The sequence below is a fragment of the Hyperolius riggenbachi genome, chromosome 4 (assembly GCF_040937935.1).
Source record: "Hyperolius riggenbachi isolate aHypRig1 chromosome 4, aHypRig1.pri, whole genome shotgun sequence".
In the NCBI taxonomy this organism is placed as follows: Eukaryota; Metazoa; Chordata; class Amphibia; order Anura; family Hyperoliidae; genus Hyperolius; species Hyperolius riggenbachi.
In genome coordinates, this window is record NC_090649.1 from 359,140,259 (window position 1) to 359,154,970 (window position 14,712).

Genomic DNA, 14,712 nt, shown 5'->3' on the forward strand with positions numbered 1-14,712 from the left:
ACACGATCACCTGCACTCACGTTAACGTGTGCACAAGCATAGCGGCCACTACACACCACTACACAAAGATTGCTGCTGAGACATTTATGTCCTGGAGGTTTCAAGAAGAAAAAACAATGATTTGCTCACCTAACGTTATCACTAAAGCTCTTTGCGGTTGCTTGTGGTGCGATAAACGTGGGATTTTGTCTGTCAGTGTGAGCCGGGTCTAACCCTTACACTACCTTATCACCATGTATGCACACCAGACATTTTAAAGCACTTAATTCCACAAATTTAGGAATGTACTGTGATTTCTGCCCTTTAGAGATTAAAACACAACTATGCATCAACTACGTAATTTTTGGTGGGACTTTTGCCAAGGATCCCCCTTCGGCATGCCACGGTCCAGGTGTTACACCCCTTGAAACAACTTTTCCATCACTTTTGCGGCCAGAAAAAGTCCCTATAGGTTTTAAAATTCGCCTGCCCACTAAAGTCTATGACGATTCGCCCGTTCGCGGAAAATTTGCGTTCGTGTACCAAAACTTTAATGTTCGCTACATCACTATTGCCAATTGCTTATTGGGGCTGGTTATAAACCTCCACACATAAATGACAAGGAGGAAGTGCAATTACTGTAGTAGTAAAAAAAAAACTGCAAGCAAAGCGCTGTCAAAATTATGGGTGATTTCAATTATCCAGACATTAACTGGGTAATTGAGACTAGGGATGGTCACTGGATTCCCTCCCTTCCTCCTCCCTCCCGGAGGGAGGAGGGTCTCGTCTTCCAGGGAACTGTAGTATTTCAAAAGCCAGCTTACATACCTTGGCCGGGAATTGAACCCAGGTCTGAGTGCGTGGTAGGTAGCTCTCTTCACCACTATACCACCACCAACACTACATGCTGAAGCCAGCCTAGCATGTACCATTATGATATATCCAAGAGAAAATTAGCTTGCTTAAGGATTTGTAGCATGTCAAAAGCCAACTCAAATATATATATTTATATCAACACTGCAAGACCTTTAATTAACTCAGACTGTAACCGAACCAACCAGTGGAGATGCTCTGCTTGATTTGGTAGTTTCAAATAGACCAGATGTTATATCTAATGTGCGATTTCGAGAACACTTGAGAAATAGTGACCATAATATAGTAACATCTGACCTACTACTCTACAGGGTTGTGAACAAGGGTACAACTAAAATTATGAATTTAAAAAAGGCTACCTTTAAAGTGACTCTGTAACAAAAATTACAACGTTTTTTCTACCATCCTACAAGTTCCTAAACCTATTCTAATCTGTTCTGGCTCACTGCAGCACTTTGTACTATCACGGTCTCTGTAATAAATCAATGTATCTTTCCCCTGTCAGACTTGTCGGCCTGTGTCTGGAAGGCTGCCAACTCTTCCATGCTGGTCTGTTCCTCTATGCACACTCCAGTGTGTGTTTTATTTACATAAGCCAGCAGCTTCTCTGCTATCTTATCAGTGATAGAAGAGAGCTGGATAAAAATCCTCCTCTGTTAGGCTGTGAAAGTAGCTGGCTGACACATACTGAGGAATTACAAACACAGGCACAGGCAGAGCTGTCTGCAGGAAGCCTGTAATGTTCAGTGCATGAGAGAAGAAGGGGACAGAAGATAAACACACAAATGATCTTTTGAGATTCAAAAGGAAAGCTGTATACAGCCTGCTTGTGTATGGATGTATTTTCTATGTGTGGACATATTGTACATCAATCTACTTCCTGTTTTGGTGGCCATTTTGTTTGTTTATAAACAAACTTTTTAAAACTGTTTTTGACTACTTTTAATGCGGCGGGGAGCGGCGAAATTGTGACAGAGGGTAATAGGAGATGTCCCCTAACACACTGGTATGTTTACTTTTGTGCGATTTTAACAATACAGATTCTCTTTAAGAAGCCCAGGGATTTTCTAAGACTGGTAGAATTGGATAGTAAATTACAGCGCAAGGACACTAAAAGTCAAAGCAAACTTTCAAACAGATTCTTAATGACTTTTGTAGAATGTACATCCTTTATGGAAATAAAAAATCTAGATCTAAAAAAAGGGCCAGTATGGATAAATTATACTGTTTTAGACATGATTAAGTGTAAAATGACTACCTTTAGTGCCCTAAAAAATGGGGGGACTGCATCTGCACTGAAGATGTATAGGTAATGTAACAAAAACTGCAAAAAAGTAATCAGACTTGCAAAACTGGAAGCAGAAAAAAAGTAGCTAGTGATATAAAGTCAAATCTTAAACAGTTCTACAAATGTAGGGAATATAGGACTTTTACAAACTCAGGCAGGAAACTTGATTATGGAGAACCGAGCTAAAGTGGACATTTGAAATGCTTGCTTTTCTTCTGTCTTTACCAAGGTGGTGTCTGAGCTCATAATATGGCCCTGGGTTGTTCCCACTCTACCTCATTCAGTATGAATTGACTAAAGGTTCATACACACCTACCAACTATCTGTCCAACTATCTGCCAAACTTGCCCATTCACACGCTCAACAGCGGCCCTTTATGCAGCACAATTGTCAAACAGCTTTTGTTGTGAAACAAGTTGAAACCACTAACTAACTAACAAGTTGAAACAACGAAAAAAAGTATTTTGCTATGGTTCCAAAAGCTGATAAGACTGATAATAATTCAGGCTGGTTTCACAGTGGGACGTTACAGGCGCACGTTAGTGCAGCCTGTAACGCAGCCCACCGCACAGCAATGAAAAATCAATGGGCTGTTCACAGTGCCCACGTTGCGTTACTTAGTAACGCTGTGCCATAAGTCAACGTACTGCATGCAGTACTTTGTAAGCGGCAGAGCCGCGTTAGACTGCTTGCACATGCTCAGTAACATTGGGGAGGAGCGGAGAGCGGCCAGGCACATGGCTAATTAATATTCACTGCACTCAGTGACGTGCAGTGTTTACTTCTTGGAACGAACTGTGCGGTGATTGACCGGCGGGACCACGTGATGCCGCATGCGTCCAAGAGTGCGTATCACGGCATCACGGACGCCAGAGTGAGCTGCACAACGCAGCTCACTCTGACGTCCAAAGCAGGGAGCACCAGGCGTTGTGTTAGGGGAACGTTATGCGACCATAACGTCCCCTAAAACGCAACGTCCTGGTGTGAAACCAGCCTCAATCCAACAGTTGGACTTCTTATCAGTCTTAACAGCTGTTTGAACAGTAGCAAAATACTTTTTTTAGTTGTTTCAACTTGTTTCACAACAAAAGTTGTATGGGGCTTAACAGGCAAGTTTGGTAGATAGTTGGACAGATAGTTGGTAGGTGTGTATGAACCTAAACACAAGGAGGCGTGCAGGCACAATTCAATAAGATTAAGATAAACAAGACACCTGGCCCGGATGTAGAGATGACTCGAACCTCCGATTTAAGATTCGCAAACTTTCGCAAAAGTTCGAGTTCGCGCAAACTTCGCGAACCGCAATAGACTTCAATAGGGAGGAGAACTTTGAAAACTACAAACATTTATGCAGGCCACAAAAGTGATGGAAAAGATGTTTCAAGGGGTCTAACACCTGGAGTTTTGCATGGTGGAGTGGGATACATGCCAAAAGTCCCGGGGAAAATCTGATCTGCATTTGATGCACAGCAGCGTTTTAAGGGCAGAAATCACATTGTAATGCTAAATTGGAGGCCTGAAGTGCTTTAAAATATCTTGCATGTGTATACATCAATCAGGTAGTGTAATTAGTGTACTGCTTCACACTATCACACCAAACTCACTGTGTAACACACCGCAAACAACTGTTTGTGTAGGGACGGCCTTGCTGGACTGGTGCGCACCATGGCGAGAGTGCAGGCCATGGCGGTTTTCAAGCCCATGTGGTCGCCAGGCTGTGGTAGATAGAACAACAGTGACTGTCCAGCTGATCGAGTATTGGTCTGTCCACAATGAAGCAACAACCTTATTATCTTGGGTGTGCCCCCCCCACCCCCTTCCTCGACACACTCATATAGGCGGCGGTCATTGCTTTATTGTGATACGCAAGCCCCTTCACTGCAGCAAGGTAACTATCACAAAGGGGAATTGACACATGTACATGTCTTTTGTTTTGTTGTCACAGCCGCAGTTCAGCCAGAAAAATTAGGCAGGCATGTACACGCACCATAAAAAATTGTTATTGTTTTATGTCTGCTAGCAGCGGCCTTAAAAATTCAAGAATCCACCTGGAGTCCTGGACCCTGTTGGTGATGGCAGAGAAGGCAGTCAAGCGGCATGCAGGCAGAAATGCAGTGTGGGGAGCGACGTAGTCTTGGGGCAGGCAGTCACAAGGCGTGCAGGCAGAGATGCTGTGTGTGGGGACTGACTTAGTCTTCGGGCGGGTAGTAGCCCCCCCGGGATCCATGCCTCATTCATTTTAATAAAGGTGAGGTACTGAACATTTTTTTTTACCTAGGCAACTTCTCTTCTCACTGACAATGCCTCCAGCTGCGCTGAAGGTCCATTCTGACAGGACGCTTGAGGCAGGGCAAGCCAGAAGTTGGATGGCAAATTGTGACAGCTCTGGCCACGGGTCAAGCCTGCACACCCAGTAGTCCAGGGGTTCATCGCTGTTGTCTACAGTCGCAGTTAAGGCCAGGTAGTCGGCTACCTGCCGGTCCAGGGTGGATCCGGAAGGGCTAAGGCGAGGAGTTGGACTAAAGAATGTCCGCATGTCCAACATCACCATGAGATCACTAGAGCATCCTGTCCTTGCCTGCATGGACATGGTAGGAGGAGGAAGATTACTGGCAGTGGCACCTTTATTCCATTGTGCTGTGACATCACCCTTAAACGCACTGTAAAGCATACTTGACAGCTTGCGGTGGAAGTGCTACATCCTTTCTGCCTTCTGGTGCTTTGGTAACATCTCCACCACTTTGGGCTTATACCGAGGGTCTAGTAGCATTGTCACCCAGTACAGGTCATTCCCCTTGAGTTTTTTTGTACGGGGGTACCTCACCAGGCTGGAAAGCATGAAAGCCCCATCTGCACAAAGTTGCATGCCGACGTACTAGCCATTTCCACTTGCTCTGCCTCAGTGATGTCAGATAAGATCTCCCCCCCCCCCCCCCATGAACAATACCAGGGGAAAGGTGAGCAGCACAAGCCCCCTGTGATGCCTGCTGCAGTTGTTCTTCTGCCTCCTTCTCAAAAAAAAAAAACTCCTCATCTGATTCCTCTTCCCCAGGTGACTCTTCCTCCTCCTACCCCCTCCTCTGTGCTGCCGCAGGTGTAGAGGAAGCATCTGGTACTGCTGATAATTGTTCCCACTCTTCCCCCTCTTCCTGGTCATGCTCGTCCACAGCTTGATCCACCACTCTACGCATGGCATGCTCCAGGAAGAAAGCATATGGAATCAAGTCGCTGATGGCGCCTTCACTGCGACTCACCAGGTTGGTCAACTCCTCAAACGGACGCATGAGCCTGCAGGCACTACGCATGAGCTTGACTTTTGACCGTAGCTGTTCAGATAGGCATTGACAGCTTTCTCCTGTTGTAGCAGGCGGTTGAACATCAGGAGTGTCAAATTCCAGCGAGTCGGGCTATCTCAAATCAAGCACCTCACCGGCAAGTTGTTTCTCCGCTGAAAATCGGCCAATCGCACCAAGCCGTGTACGACCACCTGAAATGCCCACACACCTTCCAGGACTGCTTCAGGATTTCCTCTAAGCCTGGGTACTTAGACACAAATCTTTTAATTACTAGATTCCGCACATGTGCCATGCATGTGTCAACTTTCCCAAACTCAAAGCCGAAATGAGATTGCTGCCGTTGTCACACACCACGTTGCCGATCTCCAGTTGGTGCAGGGTCAGCCACTGTTTCACCTGTTTGTTCAGAGCAGCCAGGAGAGTTGCTCCAGTGTGACTCTCGGCTTTGAGGCAAGACATGTCCAAGATGGCTTGACACTGTCGTACCCGGTATGCAGCATAGGCCCTGGGGAGCTGAGGGTGTGTAGCTGGAGAGGAGATTGCAGCACCAGTAGAGTAGCACTGCCACTCAGCCAAGGAGGAGGAGGACGACAGCGAATAGGATGTAGCAGGAGGAGTAGGAGGAGAAGGAGAGGAGGTGGCAGCAGGCCTGCCTGCAAGCCGTGGAGGTATCACAACTAGGTCCGCTACACAGCCACGTACTCCCGCTTGCCAGCGGTCACCAGGTTGACCCAATGTGCCATGTAAGTAATGTACCTGCCCTGACCGTGCTTTGCAGACCAAGCATCCATGGTCAGATGGGCCCTTGACCCAATGCTGTGTGCCAGAGATGATACCACTTGCCTTTCAACTTCATGGTACAGTTTGGGTATCGCCTTTTTTGAGGAATAATTGTGGCCTGGTATTTTCCACTGCTGTGTCCCAATCCCACAAATTTCCGGAAGGCCTCAGAGTCCACCAGCTGGTATGGTAACAGCTGGCGAGCTAACAGTTCCACCAAGCCAGCTGTCAGACGCCGGGTAAGGGGCGACTGGCAGAAATTGGATTCTTCCGCTCAAGATTTCCCTCACTGACACCTGGATGCTGCTGTGAGCAGAGGAGCAGGAACCGCTCAAGGTTAGGGATGGTCGCTGGATTCCGCGGAATTAAGAATTCCGCGATTCCGGCCGGAATTTGGTGATTCTGTTCCTTTGTGACGCCATCAAAACAGCTCTATCCAAAAGCAACACCAATCAGGATTGGGAATTCAGACATAAACAGCTCCAACCTTGTGCGCAGCCTTGGCGTACTAATCGATGGGGAATTGAGTTTCAGAAACCAAATTTCATCTGTAGTTAAATCTTCCTACTTTCATCTGAAGAACATTGCAAAGATTAAACATCTGATTCCCCCAGAGGATCTTCCAACCCTAGTCCACCCCTTCATCACATCACGGCTGGACTACTGCAATGCCCTTTATGCTGGCCTCCCCAAAAAGGACCTGCGTCGCCTGCAATTAGTGCAGAATGCTGCTGCCAGATTGCTAACAAACCAGCCTCGCCACTGTCACATTACACCGATCCTTCGCTCACTGCACTGGCTACCAGTAGAACGGAGAATACTCTTCAAGATTGGACTGCTGACATTCAAATCTCTGCACAATCTGGGCCCTGGATACATGAAGGACCTGCTGAAGCTGCACCACACCTCTCACAAACTCAGATCAGCAAGTTCTATAAACTTGGTCACTCCCAGAGTGCACCTCAAAAAATCTGGAGATAGAGCCTTCTGTCATGCTGCCCCCTACTCTTTGGAACTCCCTGCTACACCCAGTAAAGACAGCACCATCCCTGGAGCTATTCAAATCCAGACTGAAAAGCCACCTGTTTAGCCTGGCATTTCCAGACTTATAAAATTCTTCCTCTGTACCACGATGGTCGGAGCCATGCTTATGCGCTTTGAGTCCCATGGGAGAAAAGCGCTTTACAAATGTTATTTGTTGTTGTTGTTGTGACGGAACGGAATTGCTATAGCACTATGGCGGAATTTCCGCTGAAAAAATTGAAATTCCGCAGAATTTTACGGAATGCAAATTTTTTTTCCCATCGAACTGATTTCTGCCTAATAATAAGAATTTCGAATCAACAGACTTCCTTATTTCCTTCCCTCCTCCTCCTCCTCCGGAGGAGGAGGGTCTTGTCTTTCAGGGAATTGTAGGATTTCAAAAGCCAGCTTACATACATTGGCCGGGAATTGAACCCAGGTCTAGTGCTTGGTAGGCAGCTCTTCTCACCGCTATACCACCACCAACATTACATGCTGAAGCCAGCCTAGCATGTACCATTATGATATATCCAAGAGAAAAATGAGCTTGCTTAGGGATTTGTAGGATGTCAAAAGCCAACTCACATACATTGACCAGGAACCGAACCCAGGCCTACCACTTGGTAGGCAGCTCACCACACCATTATACCACCAACACTACATGCTGGAACTTCTTGGAGCAGACTTACTTCCTCCAAAAGACACACATACATCCCCATAAAATCATTCAACAGCAACTGCGTGCACAGTCTTTGTGGTACACAGTCTCTGTGGCACAATTGGTTAGCGCGTTTGGCTGTTAACTGAAAGGTTGGTGGTTCAAGCCCACCCAGGCATGGCCTTGCTTTTTGTGTTCAACAGTTGTCCGAATAGAACCCCAGATAGCCATGTAGATTCAGCTCTCTCTCTGTGTCCCTCTCTAGTAGGAATGGTCAGCGCTTTCCACGGAATTGTATTTTCTGCAATTTTGGGCGGAAATTGGTCCTTCCAATCCGTTTGGTCGGAACGGAATTGCTTTTTCAATCCGGCGGAATTCCGAAATTGCCTGTGGGCTGTGGTATCCTTTAACTTATACAATGTGCAGTCACACAGGTGCAGTGAAAGGTATGCAGTGACTGCCTGGTATTACAATACAATGTGCAGCTGTCACACAGGTTCAGTGAACAGGTATGCAGTGACTGGTATTTAAAACTGTGTGCTGTCACGCAGGTGCAGTGAAAGGTATGCAGTGACTGGTATTACAATACAATTTGCAGCTGTCACACAGGTGCAGTGAACAGGTATGCAGTGACTAATATCAATACAATGTGCAGCTGTCACACACACAGGTGCAGTGAATAGGTATGCAGTGACTGGTATATAACACTGAGTGCGGTCACGCAGGTGCACTGAACAGGTATGCAGTGACTGGTATCAATACAATGTGCAGTTGTCACACACACAGGTACCATGAACAGGTATGCAGTGAATAGTATAACAAATGTGCAGCTGTCACACACACAGGTACCGTGAACAGGTATGCAGTGACTAGTATTACAAATGTGCAGCTGTCACAAACATGCAGTGAAAAGGTAGGCACTGAATGTGCTGGGCCTGGCAGTGGCACAGCAGGAATTAGCAAGGGCCAGCTGCGCCTGACTGACAGAGCTGTATATGCAAGTGTCAGTGGGCCGCACACACAAAAAAAAAAAAAACACAGGTCACAAGAACAACATTAGCTCTCAAAAGAGCTGTTGTGGGTGCTTTTTAGCAATAAGTATCAGCAAGGAGCAAGCTAACAAACCTAACAAGAGCCTAACTAAGCTTTCCCTATGTCTACAGCAGGTTCCTCTCCCTTCTCTAATTACTGCAGCCACACCGAATGAGTTAATGGCCAACGCAGCTGCCTTATATAAGGGGGGGGGGGGGGCTCCAGGAGGGAGTGTAGCCTGATTGGCTGCCCTGTGTCTGCTGACTGTGATGTAGAGGGTCCAAGGTGAGCCTTATGATGTAGTATAGGGGGCGGGTCAAACTCGCATAAAGTTTGCGGTTCACCGCGAATGCAAACCATCAAAGTTCACGCGAATAAGTTCGCAGTCAAACCGTTCGGGCCATCATATGGGCCATAATATGGATAACATCCATATTAAAGGAGTTGAGTTCAGTTTTCGATAAGCCACTTTATCTTACCTGTTTCTGCGTTGGCCCTTCTTTAGAGAGATAACCAAAGGTAAAGAAAGTTGGGTACTGTTAAAACAAGAAACATGAACATCAGTATTGCAGTGTACCTGAAATAATGTGCAACATGATGAGATAAACAGAGGTGCAAATAGTACTAGTCCTACTAAGAAGTTGTCTCTACCTTTTTTAAATGCTTTTATTTGAGCAAATGATGCAGTCCAACAGTAGTCTAAAGGTTCATACACACCTACCAACTATCTGTCCAACTACCTGGCAAATGTGTCTGTTAAGCCCTATACAATGTTGTTGTGAAACAAGTTGAAACAACTTAAGGTGCCCGTACATTAGAATGAATATGGGCAGATTCGACCAAGAGACAAATTTATCTCTAATCAAATCTGATTAGAGATAAATTTGTCTCTAGTCGAATCTGCCCATACATTACAGGCCGATTCCCATCCGATTTCAGCATGAAATCATCAGGGAATCGTCTGAGTCGCTGCGTCCGCCCCGCCACTGCCCTCAAAATGTGTAAATGTTTGTAGTGTAGTGCATTTATACATTACCTGTCCTGTAGCAGCCAGGGCCGGGCCGAGGCATAGGCTGGAGAGGCTCCAGCCTCAGGGCGCAGTGTAGGAGGGGGCGCAGAATTCATTCAGCTGTCATTCCTAATTGTGTTTGAAGCAGAAAGAAATAAGAAAAGGGGATACATGGCAGTGACTGCAAGCCAGATAACTACATATTAAGGTGTTGGGGAGGTTGTGGGCCCTGTGGCGCCTCTTAGTCTAATAGCAATCAGTGTGTGATGACTGGGGTGGCAGGGATGGAGGGGCGAACTTTGGTGTCTCAGCCTTGGGTGCTGGAGGACCTTGTCCCGGCTCTGGTAGCAGCTTCCGCATGGTGTCCGTCCATAGCGTCTGACGTCAGACGCTATGCGCCTTCATGACGTCAGACATAGCGCTGCTGGCATGCATGCAGAACCTGGCGAGATGGATGGAAACCGCGTGGAGGCTGACACCGGACAGGGAATGTATAAATGCACTACACTACATACATTTATACATTACGGCGGCAGTGGCGGGGGTTTCGTCGCCTCGTCGCTTGTTCGCAATTTGGACACCGTGCACCCGATCAACCAACTTCGGCCCGACATTTTCCAGCTTGCCCAATAGGCCGTGCGCCCATTTTCTGTCCTGAAATTGGTCGCTTTGTCGGTCGGGCATGCATTTGGCAGCACCAATTTTCATCCAATTCGATTATAATATTCGAATTGGATGGTCGATTGGTTGGTTGGTCGGCTACTGTATGGCCCCCTTTAACCACTTTGTCCTCCTTGACGTAGTTCTACGTCAAGGAGGACATGTGCGCTCCCGTGGCCGATTGCGCGTGTGCACGCGTGCTCCCGGCCGTGGATCGTTAGCCCAGGAATCAATGAATCGGGCCATGGTGCCCGATCACTGATTCCTCTCCCCCGCAGAAAAAGCGACAGCTTCTCTCGGAAGCTTCGCATTTTCTGTCTCCTATGTCCCTCTAAGTGTACATTGTACGCTTAGAGTGACGTCATGTAAACAAACTCAACAAACTCAAAAGTAAAACTACATCTAAATTTAATAATGTAAAAAAAAATGAAAATACACATATATTTACCCCAAACAAATACTATTTACATCCCACTCTCCCCAAAATACCCATATAACATGTTTACTAATAAATAAAAAACATTACAATAAAAAAAATAAACACATAAATATTTACCTTAGGGTCTAAACGTTTTAAATATCTATGTAAAGATGAAATATTTATTTTTTGTTGTTTTTTTTTATAAGCATATAAGCTTTTTTTTATAAGACTTCTTATCAGTCTTAACAGCTTTTTGAACAATAGCAAAAGACTTGTTTTAGTTGTTTCAACTTATTTCACAACAAAAGCTGTTTGTCAATTGTGCTGCATAAAAGACTGATGTTGAGTGTGTAAATGGGGCTTAACAGGCAAGTCTGGCAGATAGTTGGACAGATAGCTGGTAGGTGTGTATGGACCTTAATTCAGCCCAGGCTTTAATGAACAGTAAACAGAAACCAAATTCTACTGGCTGTACAAACAATGCTAATGAGAAAAGGTGCATACACACGCACTACTAAATGTAACGTCGGGTCCGCCGGACCCTCCCGCTGGGCGGTCTTTAGCCAACAGTATGCGCATGTGTACGCGCTGTCGGCGGACTGATAAGGCTGTTTCTGAACAATCAGTCTGCCGACAGCGCATACACACGCGCATACTGTTGGCTAAAGACCGCCCAGACACGTCGTTGCATTTAGTAGTGCGTGTATACGCACCTATAGAGAGTACTCTACGAGCCCATTACACACGCTCAACAGCGGTCTTTTATGCGGCACAATTATCAAACAACTTTTGTTGTGAAACAAGTTGAACAACCAAAAAAAAGTTGCTTGCTATTGTTCACATAACTGATAAGATGTCAATCCAACTGTTTGATTGACCTCTTATCAGTCTTATCAGTTGTGTGAACAATACCAAGCAAGTTTTTTTTGGTTGTTCAACTTGTTTCACAACAAAAGTTGTTTGATAATTGTGCTGCAAAAAAGACTGCTGTTGAGCGTGTGTATGGGGCTTTAGGCAAATATTTATTTTTGAATGAAAAATGTTTTACATCTCACTAATATGGCTGCTGTTCACACTTCATACCTTATAATAAAAATAAGAATGTAAAACACCAGGACAATTCTATGTACCTTTGCTAATACACATACAATGAATTATCTGTTAAGGTTTATTTTCAGTTCAGGTTTACTTTAAATATAGCTCACATTTTCAACTAAAATATAATTTGCATGTCATAGAACATAAAAAATGATTTATAGTCTAGCATAACATACAATAGAAACCTGTTTCCGTATTATTTAATGGCAAAATAGTTATTCTACCTTCCTTAGCTCAAAGTCATGGTGCACATGGTGAGAGTCACCGCTATAAGGCATCATAACAATGAGCCTACGTGGACTCCTGTCGGCGAGCTGTGTCCTGAGAAGTGGGCTGGGGAGGAGCAGAGACACCACGGGAGAAGCAGTGTACAGGCGGAGGCCCAGTCAGCAGCAGCAACAGGTGAGAGCAGCGTGGCTAAGCCTCGCTTCACTACCTTTTCACAAGAAGTACAGGAAGTACTACAATCCCATGGTACAGGAAGCAGGAAGTTCTTTGCAGCTCATACTAAGCATTTACAAGAGGCCCAACAAATACTGGTAAGACAAGCTCACAATATGCTCCCTCAGGACACAAGCATTCTCCTGGAACAGTGTGTGCAGCTCCCTGGGCCAGACGGACCCCTACCACCACGTGGCCCTCATGCTTTCTCTGTACCCTCCTTGTTCCTCTTCTTTTTTCTTTTTATATTTTATTAACTTTTCAAAAATAAACCATACAGAGCATTGCAGCCTGAAAATGGCTATATATATATGAACAAAAGATACAGTCATTAGAATACCCTACCCCCCCCCCCCTTCATCCCATTCTCTAAAACACACACACACTCACACACACCTCCATCCAGCTATCATATATGGCAATAAAATAAGTCCTAATTCCTTAAGCATCATATATAGATCCTACATCGCTCACCTCTAATCGGCCCAATGTTCCTGCCAGCTGTGCCTCCGCATACCATGAGGTATATTTAAATGGTGTTACCAGCTCATTCAATTCTCGCATGGACAGAGTGTCTAAGAGAAATGGTTTCTGTTTTTTGAATAACTTTTTAGTCCCCTTGTCTTTGATGATACTAGCATCCAGTTTTTCAAGCATCATCAAGTGTCTTAGTTCGTCCTTTAGATCCCACATGGAGGTTGGCGTAGAGTACAACCATCTGTTATATATAGTTTTTCTGGCCGCTATCAAGATGATATGCACAATGTCCGACACTTTATATGGTTTATGAGTAACCTCATTTTCTGGAGCTGAGTTAAATAGAAACAAGAGTGGGTCCTTTGGCAGGGTGTTACCCCCTAACCCAGCTACCATACATAAAACCTCATCCCAATATGCTTGAATAATAGGACAGAACCAGACACAGTGTACCATATCCGTCTTGGGTTCCTTACCTTTAGGGCAATGGTTAATATAGTCTTGCCTGGGAGTTTTGTAGCGTATATTAAAGGCATACTTAGCACGATATATCAAGAATAAATGTGATTCCCTCCAATGTTCGCTAATTGTTACCTGTCTGACATTATTATTTCCCTTTAATATTCGCTGTTCTAGTTGTGGAGTTGGAATTTTTTTTTGCCAACCCCTCATGTTCAGGATTGCCTTTTCCTGCATCCCTATTTTGAAGAGTTCCCCTTGAATATCAGATAGCCCCCCCCCCCCCCTCTTAGTTTGAGAAAAAGATTAAAAGGAAGGAGTTTATGTTTATGTTCTTCAAATGAGCCCTTACATTTGATCTAATTTGGCCATAAGTTAAAAAAAAAATGTCCTTGTGACATCATATTGATTCACCATTTCTCCAAAAGTTTTCCATGTCTCGGCCTTCAGATCTAACATATTCCCCAATTTGGTAATCCCCTTATCTACCCATCTTATATACTTGCTATGCATCATACCTGGTGCAAACCCTGGATTGCCTTCTAGTGGCATATATTTTGATACCCTTCATAGTAGTTTAAATAGCTTTCTAACTCCACAAAGCCATAGTGTCTCTAAAGAGAATCCTATGTTTTAAACATAGTGGTATAGAGGTCCAACTAGCATGCAATAAACCGGTCAGTTCCCATGGTTCAGCAATATGACGCTACAGTAATGTATTAGAGAAGGCCTTCGACCCCACTACCCAATCGATGACATGACGAAACACACATGAGAGATTATAAGTCCTGAGGTCAGGGAATCCTACGCCCCCCATCTCCTTCGGGAGTTGCAATCTAGCCAGGCGGATATGGGCTCTACCTTTTTTCCATAGAAGGCCCTATTTAATATTTTTACATCCGAATGCTTCAATAATATAGGGAGCACTTGCATTGGATAAAGGAGGTGGCCAAAGCTAACCATTTTATTTAATCAGCGCGGCGCGTCCCACTATCCCTAAGGGGATATTTTTCCAATGTTGCATTTGGGTTATAATGTCTTTGACCAGAGGTGTTATGTTTCTAGTATAGAGAGAACTGGGATTCCTGTCTATATCTATCCGAGATATCTGATTTTGTCCATAGCTACCGTTAATCTCAACCCTTTGAACTTGCCCATGCATGTTGTATTATTATGGCTCTGTACAAATTAACAAGCTGACACATCATTGCATTCCAG

The 14,712-nt window shown here is 45.0% G+C and overlaps 1 protein-coding gene across 1 annotated transcript in view; it reads right to left on the minus strand.

Moving 5' to 3' along the window:
* LOC137570836 (saccharopine dehydrogenase-like oxidoreductase) overlaps positions 1 to 14,712 on the minus strand; it is a 452,635-nt gene that overhangs the window by 122,725 nt on the left and 315,198 nt on the right. Inside the window, exon 9 of the mRNA XM_068279544.1 lies at positions 9,409 to 9,465. Coding sequence (XP_068135645.1) covers positions 9,409 to 9,465 — 57 coding nt within the window. The remainder of the gene's footprint in view (positions 1 to 9,408; positions 9,466 to 14,712) is intronic.